At 41.4% G+C, this 25,838-nt stretch overlaps 1 protein-coding gene across 7 annotated transcripts in view; it reads left to right on the top strand.

Annotated features, from left to right (window-relative positions):
- Positions 1-25,838, top strand: part of RABL6 (RAB, member RAS oncogene family like 6) — a 71,838-nt gene that overhangs the window by 37,723 nt on the left and 8,277 nt on the right. For 4 of the 7 annotated variants that reach the window (XM_085854321.1, XM_085854320.1, XM_085854319.1 and 1 more), the window contains exons 12-15: positions 11,802-11,925; positions 19,496-19,624; positions 21,197-21,252; positions 24,742-24,986. In XM_085854321.1, the coding sequence (XP_085710447.1) occupies positions 11,802-11,925; positions 19,496-19,624; positions 21,197-21,252; positions 24,742-24,986 (554 nt within the window). The remainder of the gene's footprint in view (positions 1-11,801; positions 11,926-19,495; positions 19,625-21,196; positions 21,253-24,741; positions 24,987-25,838) is intronic. The other 3 variants (XM_085854324.1, XM_085854323.1, XM_085854322.1) reach the window with 3 other exon arrangements.

The following is a 25,838-nucleotide window of genomic DNA, read 5'->3' as shown; positions in this document are numbered from 1 at the left end:
CGAGCGACCGGCTTAACTTCCTTCCAAACAGGGCAGCTTGAAGCAAAAAGCTCTCCCGAGCCAAGCAGAAGCCGAAGCTCACGGAACCGTCAAAGCAAAGAGCCTCCAAAAAGCCTCCCCCCGTGCCAGGCCTCAGCCGAAGCTCACTGAGCCAGCCGAAGCAAAAAGCTTCCGCAGGCCTCAACCCTAACGCAAGCCAAGCAGGACCCGACGGTCTGCTGAACGACTCCCCTCAACTCTGCCCTCTCCAACTCTGCCCTCTCCAACTCTGCCCTCTCCAACTCTGCCCCTGAACAAAAGAAAAAGATCTCCTCTTATCCTTCTCCGCCACCCCCCCTCCTCCACGTCCGGCGTGACTCATGCCCTCATGATCCATCCCCCCCCCCCGCTCAGCCACGGGTGGGGGGGAGTTGTTGACATCATGAGTCACGGGACGGCAGGGTTCTTCTTGCTCTTCGCAGAAGAGGGGGAGGGATGTCTCCATTGTTCGTTCCCTAACTATTAAATCGATCCGCAGCACATCTAATCGATTTCTGAACATTTAAACAATAAAAGGTGAGCGATCTAGGGAACAAGCACTTATCGACATAGCTGACTAAAGGAACCTGTATGTTGTGTGCAATCGAATTCCAAATTCGTAACAATATAATAAGTAGGGAAATACAAAATGATTTAACTACGGGAAGATGGGGAGGTGTTTCGTGTCATAATATTATTCTAACATACATTTCTAATACATAAATGATGGCAAGAAGGCTTCAAGAAAATTATCATTTCTGTGTCCAAGCATACCTTCAAGAAAAGGGTATTCAGTATTTTAATAAATATGTTCGACAACATAAGAATGAGGTATATTCAATAAAAGATTGGCATTATGCTGATGTTGATAAACTGACAACTTTAGATTTAATTATAATGTTAAATAATGAAAAAATTATAAAGTTAAGAAAAGGTAAGGCTCTTTTAGAAATTCAAAAGAAATTTTATTGGTTTCCTGTTGTAAAAAACATTATTTTGTATACAGGAATAACAAGAAATCCCAATGAATATATGTATGATATTCTATGGGGTGTAAGCGATTCAAGGATAGTAAGGGACGAGGAAGGAGTTGAAGAGAGAGAAGAGGAGGAAACGGAGAAGAGAGAGAAGGAGGAGAGGGAGAAGAGAGAGAAGGAGAGGGAGAATAGAGAGAAGGAAGAAAGAGAGAAGAGGGAGAAGAGAGAGAAGGAGGAGAGGGAGAAGAGAGAGAAGGAGGAAAGAGAGGAGGAGAGGGAGGAGAGGGAGGAAAGAGCGAGAATCAATATATATATATATATATATATATATATATATATATATATATATATATATATATATATATATATATATATATGAAAATATGGAAACCAGTGAGATTAAAAAAATGATTGGAGGTATTACAGAAAATAACTCAACCCACCGAGGAGGAAAACAAAGCATTGACAAGTCTATTAGCAATATTTTCGACAAGACTGTTTTCAAGGACAAGATATCGACTTCAATTAAAGTTTTTCATTTTTTTCTTAAATAAATGGAGGAGAGAGAAAAGTCGTTTCTAAGGATTCTTTATGTTTTAAAAATCAAGATTCAAATGTGCATGTTGGAAACTAAAAAGGTTTTCACACTCTGTAGGAATTTTTCTCATAAGTAAATGAGTTATTGTCTCAAATGTAAAAAGAAAACTAATACTAAAAATATTTCATGTTATAAAAGTAAAAATAACATGGTTATACAAAAAGGTATATGTTCGGTGTGTGATTCAAAAAAAAATCAATTTATCTCCAAACACAAACTCGGAGTAGACATACAAAAGTTTTTATCAGGAAGTAAATTTACAACTACTGGAATACCAGGGGAATTACATCTGCCAGGGTATTCTTTCTGTGGTCCAGGCACAAACTTGGATAAAAGATTAGATGAGGCAGACAATCCTAAATCATGGAGTAAGCCCATCAATAGGGTTGATGAAGTGTGCATGAGACACGATATTGATTATGGGAATACCACAACTTTGGAAGAAAAGCATGAAGCCGATCGAGAAATGTTGTATAATTTATCTCTGATACGAAATCCAACGCGAAGAGAAAAAGTGTATGGATTCATGGTGAAGAAGATGATCAGTGCTAAATTGAAACTTGGGCTTGGAAATTCAAAAAACTTATATGCTCTAATGATGTCATTAAGACTGAAGAGCAATTAGCTGATGAATTACATAAACCAATATTCACAAAGTTTCGTAGAAGGAAGGCTTATTCCAAGCAAGTTGATTATATCTGGTCTGCTGATGTGATTGAACTCAATAATGATAAGGGGTACAAGTATATTTTAAGCGTTATTGATTTGAGGAGTAGATACGCATGGGTTGTCCCTTGAAAAAAACAAAACAGGTAATACTCTTATGATAGCCTTTCAACAGATATTTAACAAAAGTAAGAGAAAACCTAAAAAATTGTGGACTGATGAGGGTGGAGAGTTTTATAACAAGACATTTATGAATTTTCTAAAAAATAACAGCATTACATCATACAGTACCTTTAATGATGGCAAGGCCGTTGTTATTGAACGTTTTAATCGTACCTTAAAAGAGAGACTATATAAAAAATTCACACAACTCTGTTCACAACAATGGTCATCTTTTATTCAGGATATTGTGGATAAGTATAATGACACGATTCACACGTCAACGAATATGAAACCATCAGAAACATTTACAAAATTAAAATATGAAAAAGAGAGTAATGTCAGAAAACCTAATTTAAAGTTGGTGATATCGTAAGAATATATAGATGGAAATATCATTTTTAAAAGGGTTATACTACACGATGGACGAACGAACTTTTTAAAATTGTTGATGTAATAGATACGGTTCCTTGGACTTATAAGATATATGATTTAGAAGGGGAAGAGATTTTAGGTTAATTTTATTCACAGGAATTACAAAAGACAAAACTAAGCAGATAATACCCATGGGAGCAATGGGTTGGCGCTTCACTCCCTCCTACTATACACCATTGTGGACACTCGAGGGCCAAGTCCGAGGTGTATAACAGTATATAATGTGTGTCAAGGGGGAACGTTCTTCGATCTGTGAACCGAAAACACAGAATCCTCAACTGAATAGTCAAGGCTTAACGTGTGTGTGTGTGTGTGTGTGTGTGTGTGTGTGTGTGTGTGTGTGTGTGTGTGTGTGTGTGTGTGTGTGTGTGTGTGTGTGTGTGTGTGTGTGTGTGTGTGTTGCAATGGGAGCAATGTGTTGGCGCTTCACTCCCTCCTACTATACACCGTTGTGGACACTTGAGGGCCAAGTCCGAGGTGTATAACAGGTGGCATCTGCCGTTTATAATATGTGTCAAGGGGGGACGTTCTTTGATCTGTGAATCACAAACACAGAATCCTCAACTGAATAGTCAAGGCTTAACTTTTGTGTGTGTGTGTGTGTGTGTGTGTGTGTGTGTGTGTGTGTGTGTGTGTGTGTGTGTGTGTGTGTGTGTGTGTGTGTGTGTGTGTGTGTGTGTGTGTGTGTGTGTGTGTGTGTGTGTGTGTGTGTGTGTCTGTGGCTGTGTCTGTGTGTGTGTGTCCCCCAACCCTCACATTCAAAATCTCAACCCCAACCCTCACATTCAAAATCTCAACCCTCACCCAACACAATATCTTTTTTTTAAATACGTATTTCAACAAAATATATTTTTTATGTTTTTTTCTCTTCTTCCAATTCTGTCTTTTAAGGCTTTCAGGTTTGATGAAGTGGAAAGGGGAAGTAAGAACCTTCCTGCATCTTCTTCCCAGAACTAACAATATAGATTGTTTATGTTTTTATCTTGCCAAACGGGAAGGAACGCACGCGGTTGAGAAGGAAGGTAGTTAGAAGTTTTTGCAAGATATGTTAGTCAGCTTGTATGTTTTTTATCTTGCCAAAACGAAGTTTTTGCAAGATATGTTAGTCAGCTTGTATGTTTTTTTATTTTTTTTTTGTTTGTTTGTGTGTTTGTTTGTTTGTTTGTTTGTTTGTCTGTAATCACGTATAAAAAATTCTGCAGAGCACAGTTATCATTGGAAATTTTTGTAACTTCGCATATCAGAGGACTATAGAGGTCCCTTTCAGTGCACAAAATTTTGAAGGTCAAGGTCAAAGGTCAAGGTCACTTTGTCGCAAATCAGGGGAGTCGACGAAACCCTTATTTTTTGAGTAATTTTGATCGGATCGTCTTCAAACTTCATGGGAATATAGTTCATGGTCTGGCGCTCAGCTGATTAATTTTTGGTGGCGATTGGCCTTGACCTTCATGTTTTTTTTTTTTTTGGTCTGTAATCAAGTATAAATCACTCTGCAGAGCACAGTTATCATTGGAAATTTTTGTAACTTCGCATATCAGAGGCCTATAGAGGTCCCTTTCAGCGCACAAAATTTTGAAGGTCAAGGTCAAAGGTCAAGGTCACTTTGTCGCAAATCAGGGGAGTCGACGAAACCCTTATTTTTTGAGTAATTTTGATCGGATCGTCTTCAAACTTCATGGGAATATAGTTCATGATCTGGCGCTCAGCTGATTAATTTTTGGTGGCGTTTGGCCTTGACCTTCATGGTTAGCGCCTGAGGTCAAACATATTTGACCCCAAGGTCAAATTTTCAAGTTTTAGGAATCATATTGTGAAGTACCTCAAATTGAACACCTCGTTGAGTGCTTTCTAGATATGTCAAGCTTGAGACATTATGACGTCATTTGGTGACGTTATGAGGCAAACGCATATTTTTCATGGTTACTCTGTAGAACGATTCTCATCGGAATCTCTCGTAGGCAGATATTCCTCAAGGAGTCGCTCCTGGTGGATAGCAGCTCTGTTCACCTCAGTGTGACCTTAAAGAAGTCACACGTGGTCACCTTTTGGCAAGATACGGGTCACCCTGCGGGTGACATTGTTTTTATTTTCTCTTCTTCCAATTCTGTCTTTTAAAGTTTTCAGGTTTGATGAAGTAGAAAGGGGGAGTAAGAACTTTCTTGATATTGCTCTCATCAAGCACCATCCAACAAAGAACTACATCGATAGGTTTAGATCCCAAAGAGTGGTAGAGACCACATTTCAAGTCTCCAAAATAAACCCAACTTTCCAAGTCTCCAAGGTATAACCACATTCATGTTGAGTCTCCAAGGCAGGTTTCATATTTGGAACCATCTTGGCAGAACCCTTTTTCTAAGTCTCCAAGGTAGTTATTTTAACCATCAAGGCAGAACTCATTTACTGATTTTTTTTCAAAATTTGAGTCTCCAAGGTAGGCCCCATATTTAGAACCATCTTGGCAGAACCCTTTTCCTGAGTCTCCAAGGTAGTTATTTAAACCATCAAGGCAGAACTCATTTACTGATTTTTTTTCAAAATTTGTGAGTCTCCAAGGTAAAACTTGTATTCTGGCTCATCAAGGTATAACTTGTTCAGTGGGTATTGTCTTGATAACTCACAATGAGTACTATCGCTGTGAAACTCTTTTTCAGGATTTTGCTGGTCTCCAAGGTATAACTCTTTGGTTGGACCATCAAGGTAGAGCTCGTTCTGTGGGTCTTGGTTGCTCACAAGGTCTTCAACCAAACCAACAATTTCATCCCAAGTTGTGGCAAAATCGGTATTTTCAGATACAATTTCCTGTGAGAGAAAATAATAATGTATTAATTAAGTGATTTAATTATTAAATGAGTATATGCTTAAATCAAACTGTAAATAGGAAAATAAAATCTTACCTCAAAAGATGAGGTTTGAATTCAGTTCATCAACTTGAAGGTTTCGTTCCATACAAGTCGTAGAACTCCAAGGAACCCCAAAATCATCCCACTCAAGGTCTAGCTTGTTCTGTGGGTCTTGGTCGCTCATAAGGTCTTCAACCAAACCAACAATTTCGTCCCAAGTTGTGGCAAAATCGGTATTTTCAGATACAATTTCCTGTGAGAGAAAATAATAATGTATTAATTAAGTGATTTAATTATTAAATGAGTATATGCTTAAATCAAACTGTAAATAGGAAAATAAAATCTTACCTCAAAAGATGAGGTTTGAATTCAGTTCATCAACTTGAAGGTTTCGTTCCATACAAGTCGTAGAACTCCAAGGAACCCCAAAATCATCCCACTCAAGGTCTAGCTTGTTCTGTGGGTCTTGGTCGCTCATAAGGTCTTCAACCAAACCAACAATTTCGTCCCAAGTTGTGGCAAAATCGGTATTTTCAGATACAATTTCCTGTGAGAGAAAATAATAATGTATTAATTAAGTGATTTAATTATTAAATGAGTCTATGCTTCAATGAAACTGTAAATAGGAAAATAAAATCTTACCTCAAAAGATAAGAGGTTTGAATCCAGTTCATCAACTTGAAGGTTTAGTTCCATACAAGTAGTAGAACTCCAAGGAACGCCAAAATCATCCCACTCAAGCTCGTTCTGTGGGTCTTGGTCACTCATAAGGTCTTCAACCAAGCCAACAATTTCACCCCAAGTCGTAGCAAAAGCAGTATTTTCATATTGTATTTCAGATACAATTTCCTGTGAGAGAAAATAATAATGTATTAATTAAGTGATTTAATTATTAAATGAGTCTATGCTTCAATGAAACTGTAAATTGGAAAATAAAATCTTACCTCCATAGATAAGAGGTTTGAATCCAGTTCATCAACTTGAAGGTTTAGTTCCATACAAGTAGTAGAACTCCAAGGAACCCCAAAATCATCCCACTCAAGGTATAGCTCGTTCTGTGAGTCTTGGTCGTTCATGAGGTCTTCAACCAAACCAACAATTTCGTCCCAAGTTGTGGCAAAATCGGTATTTTCAGATACAATTTCCTGAGAGAAAATAATAATGTATTAATTAAGTGATTTAATTATTAAATGAGTCTCTGCTTAAATCAAACTCTGAAAATAGGAAAATAAAATCTTACCTCAATAGATAGGGGTTTGAATCCAGTTCATCAACTTTAAGGTTTAGTTCCATACAAGTAGTAGAACTCCAAGGAACTCCAAGCCTAGTATAGCACTCCATTGTCAGAATTTTTTTTTGATGGAGTCTGTGTTGAACCTTTTATTGAGAAAGACTGGTTGCTATGGTTTCCTTTTTCAAAATGGAGGATTGTTTGAAAATTGCCTGGGAAAGCCCAGACAAGCCTTCCTTGGGAAATTTTTCAAAACCATAACATTCTAGAATTTTCTAGTGATTTCTTTGTGAGTCAGAGATGAACTGGAAATGATGTGAGTAGGCGGGGCTTAGCAAAAATGGGTGGGGCTTATGAAAAGTGGGCGTGCCTTATGCAAAAAATTATAATCAGGCTCAGGAGGTGTTCAAACAAGAGCATTAAGAGAAGTTTATCATTTCATAATGGCACAAAAGGGGTATCTTAAAAAATATAAAGATTCAAATGTTTTATTTTTAAATATTTTAGATGGGGATTATTGTGCAAAGAAAATTAAACTATTGAAGGAATTTGAGAATGAACAAATCTTTATAGGTTCAATGAGTGAGCTAAACAATATGCATTGGTTATTTGAAAAAGAGTGCCCCCAGGCTTACATGTTTCAGATATTTCTTTAGAATAACCTTTAACAAATCACATTACTACTTCACTAATTGAACAAATCTTTATCTTATTGCATTGGTTATTTGAAAAGAGTGTCCCGAGGTTAAAAAGGGAGACAAATAAATATACCTTGGGATAAAAAGGGGGTTTATTTTTAGGGGAAAAAAAAATGAATCGCTGAAAATCCCCCATTCATTAACATGGGGGAAAGTGAGCCAGAATCAGTATATTCACCCTACTGGGGGGGGGGGGGTTGTGTTAGCTGGAGTATAAAAATAAGCTTCCCGAGTATGTAATTTTAATTCTTAAAGCTGGGGTTTAAGAATAAGCTTCCCCAGTGTGTAATTGCCCCCCTGTGACTCTTCCCTTTGTTTTTATAACCAAAACCATGATAAGGAACAAGCAAACGTGCTGAGCAGGCAGAAGGCCCCACCTCCAAGGATGACGGCGGGCGAAGTCACGCCCCCGACGCTGATGATTGATGGGCGTGACGTCAGAGGCTAGCCAGGCATGCCGAGTGGATGGAGGCCCGCATTCCTGGGTTTCGTGCTAGCAGGCCACGCCCCGGAGGAGAAAACGGTGGTTTGGGGTGATGTCATTCAGAGGAGAGTGGAGTTCAGGTTGAGCGCACGCACAAGGCAGAGTTGAGTTGAGGGAAGGAACGCACGCGGTTGAGAAGGAAGGTAGTTAGGAGATTGCCTATAAGAACAGGGCTTTGCAGCTGGTTTTCCTTCGACACACGAAGAGGACGGCACAATTCTTATATTCATGTTGAGGCAATTTGGCTTAAGTGGTGAAGCAAAACGCTGGCCTTTGGCTCTTGGTTGAGTAGTGAGGAATGGACTGTGAGCCTCGTTTACGTCAACTACTCGGTCGATGAGGACGATCGACGCACGAAGCGGCTGCACTGGGTCTCTGAGCCTTGGTGTTGAGTGCCACTCGTGGATTACCTGGCGTATGTTTGTCCTGCTACGAGAGAAGCGACTTGATGCCATTTTGCGCGCGTCTGCATGTGCTGGTGGAACTGCCTCGATTCCAAGTTCCACAAAGACTAGCTCTGGACCAAGCTAAGTACAAGAATAAAGGAAGGGTTTTCTTTTTATTTTGTTTCCCTTTGTATTTAAGTGTGTGTGTAGAGGCGCCTCGAATTAGACTTTTATTGACTTCACGTTATTATCATTACCTCTTGATTATTGTCCTTTGTAAATATTTGTCTATTTTTCATTAAATGTGTTCATTTTAAGTCACTGTGTCCATTTATTTGTGGTGAGGTTCGAGTATAAATCCCCCCTGTGCTGTGCTCCTCTGTCCCTCTGCCATTGTGCTCTTTTCCCGCACAGCTAAGTGAGCCCCACAGAAAAATTTCTGCCATAATTCACTTCTCCTCGACAGCTAAAGAAAGATTAAAAGAGATAAAATAAAAGAAAAAGCAACATTAGAATGAATAAAGAGAAATGTGAAAAAGTAGAAAGAAATGTAAAAGGAACAAAGAACAAAGATGTCGGGAAGAACCCGAATCGATAGATTTCAGCAGTTACTCCCCAGGCTCAAATGCAGCAACATGTACGTAAGCTACCAGAGGTCCATCAGCAGGGAAGCACAGTCCACACAGCACCAGGATGTGGTACGAACATAATGAAGTGGAGACCAAATAGTGCATTGGAGTGCAAGCAAAGGGTGCTACTCCCCAATGTCACCCAACTCCCCCCACCTACCCCCTCCCTAAAGGCGCTGTCACACCTTGACGATTTAGCCAGCGTATGCCGACGCATGAAAAATTTGTCTAAAACGCTGGCACACATCGAATACGTTATGGGTAAGTTTTGTATACGTTAAGAGCACGCTGAAAAATACTGTCATACGTCATAGTACGCTGGCTTTCATCGTTGTACTTTACGGTTGTCCTCAAATTTTAGCATGCTTGAAATTTTACGACGTATGCCAGCGTATGACTCACACATTCCGCTACGCTGGCCATAAGTTGTAGGCACGTTACACGATCGTTGACACACGTCGAGGCACGTTACTTGTAAGTTACTCATAAGTCGAAACACGTCGAGGTAATGCTTAGCGTATCCAAAACTTATTTCTCACCTCTGAGTAACGTGCTTTGAACTGATGTGTAACGTACCTCCAACGCATATTGACGTCAGTAAACGTATTTGATTGACGTCTTCCGGACGACCACAGAACTTACTGAACGTGTTTCTAATTTACAGCGACCATATAATGGCGTATTGGCAGCATTTAAAAAAACAACAAAAAAAAACAACAATAACTTCCGATATTTCGTCACGTGCCTTTACGTCAGGTCTGATTGCCTCTTCAGTTTGCTCATGTCTTATTCTTAGTTCCTCCTCTGTGAATATTTTCTGTTTGAGGATATTGTCACGTCGACGTCGAAACTTAAAAGCAAATGTCCGAATATATTTTAAAATTCGTGATAGACTAAAAAAAATAATAATAAAAAAAATAACAACAACTTCAGATATTTCGTCACGTGCCTTCACGTCACGTGCCGTCACGTGCCTTGGCACCAGCACGTGCCAAGGAGAAAAAAAGAAAATGTGCCATGACGGAGAAAATAAGTTTCGAGTATGCTAAACATTACCTCGACGTGTTTCGACTTATGAGTAACTTACAAGGAACTTGTGTACGATGTGTGTCAACGATCGCAAATCGTGCCTACAACTTATTCCCAGTGTAGCGGAACGTGTGAGCCATACGGCGAGTACGTCGTAAAATTTTCAGCATGCTTGAAATTTCACGACGTACAAGACAGGACGTACGAGATATGACAGCATACTTCATCATTTTTCAGCGTGCTCTTAACATATACACAACTTACCCATAACGTATTCGACGTCTGCCAGCTTGGTTCGGCAAATTTTTCATAGGTCGGCATACGCTGGCTAAATCGTCATGGTGTAACTGCGTGGTTGACACTGAATTTTCAGGCGGTTATGATTTAAATCGGCGTGCGGCAGGTTTTTAACAGGCTACGCCACAAGTTCGTCGGCGATACGTGCAGCGTGCTATGCCTAAGTTAAACTATCGTTGGGCATAGGTTGTGAACGCCAACAACAGGCTAAGCATTCGTTGGTATAAGTTATCTATAAGACACCGAAACGTTCTGTGCCCGTTACTAATATGTTATGCATACGACCAACACGTTATGAATACGACCAAAACTTAAAAAAAAAAAATCAAAATTTCAGCGTACGCCAACGTTTTACATACACTTTTATACGTTGCCATTGCTGGCTAAATCGTTAAGGTGTGACATCCCTCGTGCATCCCTCGTGCAATCGCTGCATCCCTCGTGCAAATAGACGGTGCATTAATATATGGTCTCTCACCCTGTGCATAGCAGACCAATTGCTGACCTGGAAGTTCAACCAATGTTGGACCAAGAATAGTCCAAGAACTGCTTCCTACATGCTAATGGACAGCTGGATGTGGCCCTCTCCCTCCACTCCCCTCAAAGGTGGCCATCTCCACTCCCTCCCCTCCCCTCAAAGGTGGCCATCTCCCTCCTCTCCCCCTTATTCCCAGAAGGGAATAAGATGGAGACACCCAGACACCTCGCTATTCTATATCGGATGATGTCTGTCCCCTCATACAATACCAAAGTTTGCTTACCCCAGCACACATACACACATTTAATGCATCATGTCTGTTATAAAACGAGGCATGTACAGAATGAGTCAATGCCCTGAAACTAACCACTGCCCACTATCCTATAAGCATAACAATATCTATTATACTCATTGCTCACTGCTTGCTCCTACCTTCTCCAAACATCTTTTCTTTTTTTTCTTTTTTCTTCCTTCTTTCCTCCACTCCAATATCATCTCTTCTCAATGCTAACCTCATTGCTTTCTCAAAATTTTCCAATTCCAAACCTCTACTTGGGAAAACAGATTTGGATGAAAAATACCCTCAGACATGAAGCATCATGCAATCAGCAAGTTGCCATTGACATGAGAGGACGTGAATGGTGAGGATTTGGTTTAGTTCAGTGATCAATAGTTATGTACTGCAGTCTCTTGTGATTCTTTCTGCCTTGTTCATGACTAATGTTTGGTAACTTTTTGTTTGGGGAAAATATTTTTTGATATTTGTGAAATTGTGCAAGTGCAATACTGTATAAGCTGCTCTTGTTTTGTTGGTTCATGGAAATAGTTTGAGTGACTCGGATCAAACTTACCTTCTCTGAACTTGTTGTTTGTCAGCAGCAGAGCCAATGAGCTCCACAGACAATATTGAGGAGTTTACTCCTGGCGGGACTTTGGAACAAGGATTTTTAGACGAGGTTGACAGTACGACTCCACAGGCAGCAGCTGTTGAGATGGACAGGTGGGAATCACATTTATGATGTGAACTGATTAAAATATAGTCTCGCTGATGTGCTGCAATGACCATTCGCACAACAACTCTTTCATCACCAATGTAGCTAAAAAATACCGCAACATTAGTGTTCCTGGCTATACTTGCGAGTACTTCCGTTATGTGCCTGACCGCCACCTTCACCATGCTTCGTCACATTGCTGCAAAGCTCTTTAGTCGTGTTTGAATGCCCACATAAGAGTGAGCTGTGTCTTGTGAATGTGCCAACAAGTAGTGCCCATCAACCCATGGAGGCCACATGCCATGCCTGCTGACCTGCACACTGGCACTAACTTTGTTTTCATTTTTTTTACAAATCAGGCTGAAACGTCACAGGCAAGCAAACTGACACCTTAACATTTTCTCTGATTAGCTGTAAAACTTCAGAGCTCTGAAAAGATGTATCACATTGTCATAATGTACCAGATATGTGGTGCAAGATGTTTTGAAAGCTGTGGAATGATTGATTACGCGGCCTGTCTCGTTGCACTAACTGGTTCGTCAATGATATTTTCTCTTTAAAAACGATGTTTCGCAACTTACCCATCAGACCTCTCATCCATGAACCGAGATTTTGTACATATGCTTCCACGAACCTAGATTTTTGCTGACTCTGTTTTGACAGTTTATTTCTTGTAAACGAAGTTGTGACATTTACAGTTGCGATTACAGTTGCAATGTGTATTAATCAACGATACACTGTATGCATTGAAAATATGTATTTTTAATTTTGATTGTTTCCTCTCAGTTCACTTCACTTCATTGTGAAATTATTCACTAGTCTGCGACACAAGTCCTTGTCGATTCCACAACTATGCCCTCGACTCCATGAGAATTGGTGGCAAACGAATGTCCTCACCAAAGTTAATTGCATAGATTTAAGTTGGGCCTACGAGCAGGCCCGCGTCATTCCAAATTGGGAGCTGTGTGCCAACTTGAAAGAAATTAGGCAATTTTCAAAATATAGTAAGGCACAACACTTGCGTTTTTGGGGGTTTACACCATCCTGCATGGAGCTGATGCCTAAATGCTTATTCCATGACCATGGAAAAGTCACCTAGTGGATGATCTCTCACTTTGATTATGGGCCGAATCAGTCCATGGCTCAGTGGATCAAATTGAGCCATTAATTTTATTTTCGCTTTGCTGATAGCAGTAAACACTCAGGCAAACATACTACATTTAGAACTATAGGATATAAGAGTAGTACTCTCATATACTATAGTTGGTAATAGGTCCCACTACAGTAGTGTGCAGAGAATTACTACAGGAAAGGAATGCTATTTTTTTCCTGGGCATATAAATACCAAAAGCCCAATCATGTCTCTCACCTGTAAAAGGAGAAGATAATTAATCAATCAGCTCTCAGTTAATCAATTATCCCCAGTTGTGGCTAAAACGTTATAATTAGTTGCCACTCTGCATTGGGAGTAGTATATGTTTGGCAGCCTCGGTGGTGTGCGTTTCTACACCGTCACCGTTGACTCGTGAATAAGTGATGAAACTGGTCCAGTGGCTGAGGGGACTGATGCGTGTAGCATTGGGTTTCTCTTGTATGTACTACTTGTGAATATGTGTTGTTGCAGAGGAATCCAGGTAGGGTTTGAAACAGCAAAGGGCTTACCTTTCGTAGCATTTCTTTGTTGCTTTATGCAGCTCTCCTTACCTTTGAAGGGCAAAGTCGTCTATAATATGTTTATATATATATATATATATATATATATATATATATATATATATATATATATATATATATATATATATATATATATATATATATATATATATCTTTAGCAGATTTACCCAGCATTGTTTAGGAAGAGGAACATGAATAAGTCACACTTTGCAGCCAAAGGAGATTTGGAAATTGTAATACCCTCTGCCCTACACGGTTCACATTTACATGGAGAATTTCTGCCCCTGTCCCCCACACCCCTGTGTGATGTTGCGGTCACATAGCCTATGTTCCCCCCCCTCCCCCCACAAAGTTGTATTTGTATGCTGAGTTTGGAGTTTGTAACTTAACAGATGTGGCCGTGCATAGAACACATACAAACAGAGAGCGAGAGGTTTTTGCCTTTTATAGGTGTAGCTATAAATATAATTTTTTTTAATATCAAAATTTTTATGAGACAGCACAAAGAGGAGTGATGTTCATTGTGTGGAGAGACGACTGGTTACATCAACTAGTTCACTCGCGTCATCTTCAAACTTATTACGGATTCTCAAAGTGGTTAATTGTGTTGGTGGTGGGTTGCAAATTTTTGACTCCACATTCTTTGCACCTCACACATGTTCTCGGATTCACAATCGCTTCAAAATCAGCTTATGTTGCTCTAAGGACAAGTGAGCTGCCGCCATGTTGTCGTTCTGCACTGCATTGTGGGGAACATTTGGTGAGGTGCAATCATTCCATCACTTGCCATCTGTCATAGGTGTCCGTAGCATTCAAAATTGCCCCCCTCTGGTGTATGTGTTGTATTGTGTTGGTTGTCATCTCCAGGTGTAGGTTTCAGAAGGTGGCGTTGTATTAATATTCCCAGGGATGGTTTTTAAGATCTCTTGAAGGGTGTTCTTTGTCATTTCCGTTGCTCCAATGATCACTGGTACAATTTAGATGCCCTTCAGATTCAAGGATCTTTTCCCTTCATTTTTGAGGTCTCCAAGTTTGGTCATTTTCTTGATTTCTCTGTTGATTAGGCCAAAATTGCTGTGAACCTATACCTCGATGAACAACAATGCCTTTTTTTTTAAATATCTAAGTACTACAGTATATCCAGTCACAATGCTTTGTTTTCTGTGTTAATGCCCGATGAGATTATCCGGTCATATGTGAGCGTTACTTCCTTTTTCTCAATTATCGCTTTTGGTTCATGTTTCCATGAGTTTTCTGGGACTGGGATATTGAAGTTTTGCAGATGTGTCAGTGGATTACTCCACAAACTCTGTTGTGCCTTCATGTGCGCAGTTGTTCTGACATGAGGTTTTTTTTTTACATCCCGATAGAAGGTGGCTCGTGCTTTCTGTTTCTCCCTTGCAGAACCCACACTTGTCCGATTGCTTCAGTCCTGCCATTTTCTTCAAGCCATTTGTGCAGTGTACCTGGTCTTGGGCATTAATAACGATTCGTTCTCCATCCCGGTTGGGCTGACCTCTTCGTCGCCATTCCAATGAGCCTTCTTCGTCTATGTCCAACTCTTTTTAATTGTATTTATTTTTGTAATATCTTCCTGCCCTTTTGTCATTCTCCCAGTTGTCAATGTATATCTGTTGATATTTTGCTTTGTTTTTCTTTCGTCTTTTTTTTTTGCTATCATTGGGGCTGTATTTGTTGCTGTTTCTATTTCAAATGTGATATCTTCCATTTGCACCTGTCTTTGGAAAAATTTTATGATGTGGGTTAATGATACCTTCTCTGGCATGCTGTCTTCATGTTTGCATACAAATTGGATTCTGTAGTCTATTGAACTTTCACGGATTCAGCAAGTCCGACAGATGTCATTCTGTCCACTTGGTTGATTGAGTTCCATCAGGCCACGACCTCCTTCTCATCTCGGCAGGTGCATTCTCAGGATGCACTGATTTTGTAGAACATTTTGTGGATGCAGAGGAGTTTCCTTGTTTTGATATCTAGTAAATTGATTTCCGTTTGTGACCAGTTTATTATTCTGCGGCTGTCTTGGATTACTGGTATTGCTAGTTGGTTGATGGCTTTGGTTTTGTTTCTCGAGGTGAGATGTGTTTTCAGGACCAGCCTCATTCAATGCAAGTATTCTTTGGCAATTATTTTGCGCATTTGTTTGTGACATTTGGTGGCCTTCTTCTACTCCGGGGTATTTGTATGATGTTTCGTTGTCTCGATCCTGTATTGTTGTATCTAGATCGATTTTTGATGTCCGTTTTTGTTGATTTACCCTGTATGAATGTGTACTTGGCAAACTTATCTTGGCTAAGTTCCATTTGAATGTCATTTGAGTTCCCTTTCACTAATTTGAGTTGTTCTACCAATTTTTCATCATTTGGTGCAAAGAGTTTTAGATCATCCATGTGCAGTCGGTCTCACCTTTCCTGTCTCTTTGGAAGTTCTCTTATTGGACATTAGGGTGTATCCATGTCGTTGCTCATTAATGAAGTTGTGAGTGGATCCAGGACCAGACAAAACAGGAGGGGCAAAAGGCTATCAACCTGGAAGATCCCACAACGTATCTTCACTCCTGGTATTTTGATCTGACCTTCCAAGTGATGCAGTATCAATGTGGTATTCCATAGCTCCATTGCTTTCCTCAATCAGTTTGATTATTTGTGGGTTGATCTTGCACAGTTGTATCATTCATGAATGTGGCACACTCTCAGAAGCTTTTTTGTAGTCTATCCAGGCTGTGGACAATTTGGTTCTTCTGCTTTTACAGTTTTTGTGTGTGGCCTTGATTAGCAGTAGGTGGTCTGTTGTTCCATAGCATCCTCTTTTACATCCCTTCTGTTCTGCCTTTAGGCCTCCTTGTGTTAGGTGGTGGTACATCATTTCTATGATGATTCCCATCAGAAGTTTTATGTTGTTAGCTTACTTGAAACATAGTTCTGGGGAGCTTATGAGATGACGCATCGTCCGTCTGGCCATCCGTCCACAAATACTTGCATCTTCTCTGAAACTACATCTATGATTTCGAGAAAATTTTACCACAACCTTCATCACCCTGTATGCACCAAAGTTTGTTCATGGCATTTAAAAAAATAGACCCTAAAGGGGTCTATGGGGGTTGCCCCCCAAAATAGGTATTTTCTTTCTTCTCCAAAACTACACACGCAAATCCAATGAAATTTTACCACAACAGTCATCACCCGTGACGTACCGAAGTTTGTTGACAGCATTGAAAAAATCGGGATCTGAGGGGGTCTACGGAGGGTACTTACGGGGGGTGGGGGGGTTGCCCCCCCCATAAAGAGGGATTTGCTTTCTTCTCAGAAATGACACACAATTCCGATGAAACTTGATTTAAACCTTCATCACTCTTTATGTGCCAAAGCTTGTTCATGGCATTAAAAAAACGGGCCCTAAAGGGGTCTACGGGGTAGGGGTGGGGGGCGGGGTTGCCCACCAAAATAGGTGTTTGCTTTCTTCTCAGAAACCACACACACAATTTTGATGAAACTTAACCACAACCTTCATTATCCGTGATATACCAAAGTTTGTTCACGCTGTCAAAGAATACTCAGTTACTCTTTACATTTGAACCATTTAATACATATGCATATGTGGAACCAAAGGAAATTCAATAACACAAGCAAGCAACACACTCTTTCTCTGATTCTGCAGTACATGGATTTTTTGAGTATTATATAATATGCAGGGGTAAGGTGGGGGATTAAGATCAAGAGACGATGTCTGGTCATCTTCGAGACAGAATGGCGCCAAGACTGCAGCCCTTTGGGTGCTGGAATAGATCACACATGGCCCATTGGTAGTTGTTATCCAGAGGTCAGGAGGTCAGCCCGAATTCAAAGGTTTAGGGAACGGTTTACAATCTGAAGTTTATAAGAGTGCGAAAATACATCTGCACATTACCTAAACACACATTCCATTGAAGCCAGACTGGGCCTCCAGCCAGAATTTCAGATGCCAATATTATTGTTTATACTGTATATGAGAATCCCTTCACGAAATATAATACATGTTTGAGTACATTGATGTAAGATACATGTTGTATTTGAATGCATTTCCCATTAAAGGGTTATAACAATACATTGTGCTCTATGCTCGAAACAGTTACTTTTTCAAGTTAATTATCAATCAAGTTTAATTTGCAACATTAAAAAAAATATTTTTATCACCCTTAAACTCAAAATGCTAATTTTGAAGAAATTTACATCCACAATGCCATAAAAAAATTTGAGGTCGAAGGTCTTCTTCGGTTGGGTTGGGGGAGGGGAGCGGGGAGACGGGGTACCAAATGTTCACGGCATTAGAAGCGGAGTTTAAGGGGTTGTACGGGGTGGGGGGGTTGCCCCCCAAAATAAGTATTTGCTCTCTTCTCCTAAACTACACACACACAATTTTGATGAAACCTGACCACAACCTTCATCAGCCGTGATGTACCAAAGTTTGTTCATGGCATTAAAGAAAAACCCATCTGTATTTACTTTCTTTTCAGTTACATATTTTGTGGGTTATCCACGCCTACCAGCGGGTTCCCTGGTTTTCTTATCCAGCCACTACCAGGTGAGTGGCCAGGGGTATTGCCCCCATTTTTATGCCTCCACTGACGATGTTGCTGGAGGCATTATGTTTTTGGGTTGTCCATACGTACATATGTACGTCCATGCAAATTTTCTGTTTTCTCTGCAACCACTTTTCTGATTGACACAAAATTTTCATCAGAGGTGCGACTACTCATGTAGACTACTCATGGCAGCCACGTTAGTAAAAAGGAAAAATTTGACCTCTATATCTCAGAAACCGCTCCATGGAAATAATTGAAACTTGGCACATGTGAAGTACTCCCCATAGGAAACGTGTTTTTTGATGATGCCTTCGGTAGCTTCGTTATGACGTCATAATTACATATGTCGAACACTTTTTCCGATCAGTGTGACAATTTTTGAGGGTCATCTTGGGTTAAATTTTATGGGGGGAAAAATTGACGTCATTGGTTATGTGGTTCTGCAGCCATATTTTTTTGTAACATAACCTTCAAAAATCTTCTCTGAAATGGCTGAACAGGTCGAGGCAAAACTTTACAGGTATGATGGCCTATCCATGAGGATCAAAAAAGTTCTCCGCCTATGATGACGTAGGTCACACAGTTTGACAGCTATGATTTTCTGAAGAATACAACTTTAAAAACCGTCTTCTCGGGAACGACTTGACAGATCGAGGAGAAACTTCACCCACATATTCCCCCAAACCTTGAGGATATCAGGGTATTTACAAATAATTAATGGGTCACATGGTCTGGCAGCCATATTGGATTGAACAAAAATCCAGAAAAAATTATTTCTCTTGAAGCGCTTCATCAATCGATGTGAAACTTCACAATTACGGTGTCGTGATCATGGGGAATATATGTTTTAAATTTTAACGTGATCGGACACATGGTCTGGCATCCATAATTATTTAATATTTTAATCTGGGTTTCAGGATTTAAATCAAACTTGGTGCAAGTACGTATGATGATCTAATAATGTGGGCAGAGGTATACCTGGCGACATCGCAACTTTGAGGAGTGCCCTTCTAGTTCACTTTGAATTGTGCCTTGAAGACTGATGAACTATAATATAGCTCTTGTCCCTGGTTGAATAGCATAATTACACTTCTTCACTGGTTTATGATGAGGTGATCAGCGTTGCTAATGAAAGAAAACCACCAAGGATTTTTGCACAGTGTGAACATTCAGGTTGGCCGACAAGCACTTATGGAGCCAAAGTAGATGGATATAAGGTTGTCTTTTGTTGATTGAATTACCATGAGCCTACTCTTTCTGAAATCCTTCACGTTCCTAATTGTGACCAAAAGTATTGTGCATTTTTTTGGTTGTCATGCCAGTAGTGATGGAGAGTCAGGTGCTAACCCACTCGTGGACAGACTGGAGGAAGAGCCTGATACAGACAATGACCAATATGCCCTCCCTGAATGCGCAGAGCCTTTAGTCACTGTCACCAGAATCACAAGCAGGTAAGAATAGTGTGCTGCTGTTATCGCTACAGTGAATAGGCCTTGCTTTCACTGAACTCACTGTTCCTGTTTGACATTTGTTCACAGGGCTTTTAGTTTTCCTGGAATTACATTTTGGAGAGCTTATTCCATGATGATTTGTTTGTCTACCAGTTTTCCACTTATTTATTCATTTATATTCTGTCGGTCATGGTGGAATGCTGACAGATATTGCCAGAGACCTTCATTACGTTGCATGTTGTCAAGTTTGTTGGGGTCTCCAACTCAGTTTGCAGGTCATTCTACTTGGGTCACTGCTCGAACGTGATTACTGTACATTCCTTTATTATTTTACTTTATTAGACCATATTTACTGGATCAAACCGCTATCTAAATTTTTATTTCAAAAGGGTTCAAAATGTCACAGTCTTTCCAGACATTACTCAAGTACTAAACATGAGACTTGATCAACATTGAGGATTATTTTTGTTTCTTGTGTATAATACAGATGTAGCAACATAAAATCTCCATTTTACCTCACTTGGCCTCACCAAAGAAGGTTGTGCTTATCTGATGCATCCTGATTTTGGATTAAAGAGTAATTCTTGTCCATCTCATGTGAGCTACCCTTTACATTTAGTTCCTTCAAATAACGGTGAGTTTTGGAGGAGCAAAACAACTGAAGGTGATTGAGGGCGGAAGTAGACATTGGGCATGCAGAGAATGCTGCTTTTTTGCACCAAAGGAAACTATGCGATTGGACAGGAAGATGACTTCCACAGGTGGGAAAAAAGCGGAACATTAGCTGAGAATGTGACCTTTATACACTGATATAAAGCTCACGGAGGAGCTTGTATCTATCTACACCACATTCCACATTGAGTACAAGGACATCAGTTTAGTTTTATTTGAGTTACAAGAGTGTTAGAAAATTGTCTATGAATCGAGACAATGTGAGATTCACATCTGGAATTGCAGCCTCATTTGAGAGGGAAGTGCTCAGACGGGAATACCAAAAGGGGATTTGGAATGTTTACCAAGGCTTCAGAAGGTGTGAGCTGCGGCGTGAGGTCTTCTTCGGTTGGGTGGGGGGGGCGCCGTGCCCACGACACTGCCCACGTGGCCATTGGCGCTACAGGCCCCACTTCATGCGGGCCCACCCGTGCCCACTACGCTATCCCGGCCCCTCTTGGGCCCTTGGCCTAGTGCGGCCGACTTGTCCGGTGCCCGGGGTGCCCACTAAGCGATACTCACCGTTCGCAGCCACGCTCTCAGCCCGTCAACAGGACTCCTGCACTCCTCCGAACGGGTTTTGAGCCTACATTCGCACCAACAACAAAACGACCTCCATTTTGTCAATTTGGCTAACCCACTAACTAACATTACTCTGACCCCGGGGTCCCTTGGGTGGGAATCACTCCTCCCCCCAATCACTCATCGCACCATGCATACCACATTGGTGAGGCCGCCGCGTGAGCGTGGGGAGGGGATGTTACCTTATGAATGCACTTATTGTAAACCTGTATTCATGAAGCAGAGTTTGTTGTTTGAAAATGGCCTGATCTCTCCTCTTTATATGTTCCTTCACAACAGCCCTGATTCTTCTAGAAAGCAACCTCAAAATCAAAGTGCCTCATCCCATACATCTGGTAAGAGAGAACATTGTAATCTGGGAAATAATCCTGACTGTGTTGATAAATAATTAGCTTAAGGGTACATAATGCTGGTTGATAAGTACTGTAACTCTGTGGCCTAACCTCGAGGTGAAAGAATAAAATGCTAGTGATAATTCTTAAACCACAGTTTTAAGATTTTTACTGAACAAGGTGGTTGAAATAACAAGGTTTTGTAATGTCATTCATCGATTTTTCTTTTGTTTGTTCGTTTCTTTGTTTCAGGTTGCAAACATCCTGATAACCTTTTGTACCATCTTAAACCATTGTATTACAAACTTAAACACCCTAGCCCCCTTGCTCGCCCACATTACTGTGTCCCTCTTTTCTCACCATTACTGTGTCTGTACACTCGTGTTTCTACATCCACAGCTTCAAGGTTGCAGCTCATTGCTACGTTGTCCCCCATATCTATTCATGATATTGTTGCGAATTCGCGCCCGCCGGCGTGCGAACGGCCACGTGACTCGAATCGTGGCACGTCGCCCACTGGACGGACAATTCTGTCGTGACCCTCTCGGACTAACGCCGGGAGCCAGTCATGGGTGGGCCTTTCGGCCTCACCACGATCGTGCCAATCGGCCACCCGCGTGGGATAGGGTTGTTCACCAAACTCGACCTACCTAAGTACCCACGCGGCTGGTAGACCGGGCGATCGCACCTCGCCGCAGGTTGACTCCGGACACGGGCCGCTTAAGCAATCCATTCCGTGCTATCGGGATAACCGAGCGGTGTTATCGTCGGCCTCGACGGTTCCGATTAATTATCGGGCGTATTAAGCCCACTACGAACCCGTTACGTGAAGCAAGATGGAGATTCAAACGAAGGAAAGGACGCAGCGAAACGGGGAACAATTCAACATGCAAGCACTTTATTTACACGACACACGGAGAGCACACATATAGCAATTAAAACAATTATGCACAAAAAGCAAATGTAACAAAAGAAACAATGACGCAGAGATACTACCGAATAAGACCGACACACGGCAACACTTAACAGTTTTACTTCATCAGACTGGCGCCACACACACACACGTTTACACAGAACCCAAAAGAAATGGAAGTCGCGACTTCCCTGAGCGTGTCGAGTTCCTCTCTGACGTCCGTCGACGGGGTCCCTCCTGCCCGCGACTCCGTGCCCGAGCGTGGTAGGCGAGTCCTCTCCTGCGTGCCTCGCGCCTGCACGTGTTGGACACTCGACGGTACGGACGGGGTTTTGGGGAAACGGACGGGGTTTGTTCGGCGCTGTTTTCCGTGCTCACGCACGGGTCAACGAAGCAAGGCAGGAACCACAAGCTCGCGACTCGAGCCAGAAGACGACCATGAAGACCAACCCTCGACTCTCCACTCACTCCAACTCTCGACCAACCAACCCAACAACCCTCAAGGTCCGTCCTGTCCGCCTTTTGTAGCGCGGGGCCCCGCCCTTCGCTCCGCCCCGTTTTCGGCCCCGCCTCCCTTCGAGCTTCTTGGAGAAGCCTCTCGAAGGGGGGCGTGACCTCTCGCTTTCCCTCCACCCCGCGCCGTGCGGGGGGAGGGGGGAGTCAGTCTTGGCGTGGATCCAGGGAATTATTCCCCCAAAAAGAGGCCCCCACCCTTTCTCACCTTTGACCCCTGCATCGCTCCTCCTCCACACCAAGTGCGGAGAACCTCGACGGGAAAAACAGGCGGGAAAACCCCCGAGCATAGCCGTTGGTTTCTGTTTGTGCCCGGAGATGTAACCGCACAGGGCCTGCTGAATGGCGAGTGGCGAAGATGTGGTAGCGTTGATGGTGGAGGTGGCGTGGTTGTAGTGTGGTTTGTGCTGTGGTGGGGATGGCATGGTTGTTGAGATGCTGTTTGTTTGAAATAAAAGATAGAACAGAAAAAATGGCTAACTCAAAGCGTCACAGCCCAGATGGATCACATAAATTCCCTCTATACAACGGGTTTGGGCTAACTACACATGTACTTACAGAGATATCTCACCTACGGGACCTGAATGGTGGTTTGCGAATTTCCACAACCACAACAATATTTTATTTCCTCCACCACCGAAGGTGGAAGGTTGTTAAGTTTTCACGCCTGTCTGTCTGTTTCTTTGTTTGTGTGCAGGATATCTCAAAAAAGTTGTGGACAGATTTGTACGAAACTTGGTGGACACGTTGGATGTGTGACAAGGATGAATTGATTTGATTTTGATGAAGATCCGGATACAATAATTATTTTATTTTTAAAGTGATTCTTCACCATTGAGGGATGGGGCTAAAAACTATATATAGCATGATAGTTTAAGAATTTATTGGGCTTTATATGTTCTATTGGATCAGGCATTGCAGATACCGGCAGAGGTATGTACTCGGTAGAGTGCCCTTCTAGTTATTTCTGTAAACCCCCTGCCGTACCCAGCCTTCTCTTACAGGTCGCCTTTGTCTGTTTGCCCATCCACTTGTTCCATCCCGCCATTTCGTTGTCCTTTTTTGGTTTGCTCCTCCATCAGCATTTGCTTTGTGCAAACAAAATTAAAACAAATGAGAGCACAGCAAATTTCTTCATACTTCTGCAAATGCTTCACCACTCGAGGACACTGATGTAAAAATCACTCTGCAGAGTGTTCGTTCCTCACATTTGTATTGCGCTGTCCATTTTCGAAGAAAATAAAACACTTTGACTCATTCCTTTAAATTGCATCATAAATTAAATAGCCAATGAAGCTGGTTATAAGTAAAAGTGATGCAGATAACTTTCTAGTCAAGGACAAAATGGAGTGTACTGTTTTAATGGGTGACGTAATGTTCCCACTCCTATTTATGCAAAATAGCACCTCTTGGCGTACATGGCGATGTCGCGTCAAAATGATGATCAATTGACTATTTTGCGACGCATTGTGGTGTTCATCTCAGCTCTGGACAGGTATTAAAGACTGCTAAGATAAGACCCTAAGTTGATAGAATGCCATGAGTCTTCCTAACGTAGGTGATTAAAGTGTCTCTATGTTGGCTTTGCATTCATGCATCATGGCATACCTGAGAAAAGAGATATTGACTAAGTGGAAGTTGACTTGTTAAGTTTAAAGAGATGATATCCTTCAATTACCTCCTTAAGCAATAAGAATCGATCACTTGTATAATCTTTAAGGTTGTGTTTGAGACATGAACCCTAATGAACACACTTATGGTTTCCTTTCCACCTTGTAAAGGGTGGTGATGTTGATGGGAGACTTTTAAGGGTCACTTTAGGCATACAATTTGAGAATTTGATTTGTATTCTAAACCTCATTAATGCATTTTGGGCTTTAGCATTATTTAATGTCGGATTATTCTATCCGTTGAACGTTTCTTTCGAAATTGCAAACCATGTCCCTTTCTTGCAAGCAAACCAAAAACAAGCACACATTTCCAAGAAAGGGAAACGTTTCAGGTAATGAGTATAACTTAAATAGAGATCGGTTGCTACTTTGTCTATTTTTGCATTACCTGTGCAGTTCCGAAGGATGCCGCAATTAAGCTGGCCCAGCTGCCCATGAGCGACAAGGCGTCGGGCGACCTAGGAAACCGCGGGAAGGGTGGTCAAAAAGAGGAAACTTCAAGGGGCTCTGCAGAAGAAAGGTTTGAACATCTGTTGGACGAGAGCGACTGTGAAGGTGCTGCCCCAGATCAGATGCTCTCCTTCATTTTGGACGATCCCGATTACGAGACAAATGACCCATTCAAAGCTTTCACCACAAAGGTATTTCACATTTTATTTGTCACCTTGAGATAGCAAATGCTATAACCACAACTTTACTGCAAGCAAATTAACCCTTGGCATCATCGCGATAAAAAATACTTTACACCAGATTTCTTATGATGCCAATCCACGCTCTTTGTAGTTACTTCGTTCACCACAAAAGTATTTCACATTTTATTTGTCACCTTGAGATAGTAAATGCTATAACCACAACTTTACTGCAAGCAAATTAACCCTCGGCATCATCACGATAAAAAATACTTTCCACCAGATTTCTTATGATGTCAATCCACGCTCTTTGTAGTTACTTCGTAATGTATTGCGATTTATTATTTGTTTTGGATGATAATGAAATAAATAAAATAAGACAAGTTAGGCTGCTGTTTTTGTTTTTAGCCGTGTCTCGCAAGACGAGACGTGGCCCTAAGGGAGCTCGGCGTTGTTGTTCTTCTTGTTCTTCTTCTTCTTGTTCTTCTTCTTCTTCTTCTTCTTCTTCTTCTTCTTCTTCTTCTTCTTCTTCTTCTTCTTCTTCTTCTTCTTCTTCTTCTTCTTCTTCTTCTTCTCCTTCTCCTTCTCCTTCTCCTTCTCCTTCTCCTCCTCCTTCTCCTCCTCCTTCTCCTTCTCCTTCTCCTCCTCCTCCTCCTCCTCCTCCTCCTCCTCCTCCTCCTCCTCCTCCTCCTCCTCCTCCTCCTCCTCCTCCTCCTCCTCCTCCTCCTCCTCCTCCTCCTCCTCCTCTCGGCTCTTTTATATACAGGATCCGGATCTCCTTAAACACTAAACACCTGTACACATCCACGCATTGAGGGTGCCTTTGAAGAGCATCTATCATGAACTTTTAAATATATTCGGACA

This window comes from Eptatretus burgeri, chromosome 14 (assembly GCF_056783735.1).
Source record: "Eptatretus burgeri isolate ZD-2024b chromosome 14, Ebu_testis_v1, whole genome shotgun sequence".
In the NCBI taxonomy this organism is placed as follows: Eukaryota; Metazoa; Chordata; class Myxini; order Myxiniformes; family Myxinidae; genus Eptatretus; species Eptatretus burgeri.
Note: the sequence above shows the minus strand (reverse complement) of the source record. Positions and strands in the feature narration are given on the sequence as shown.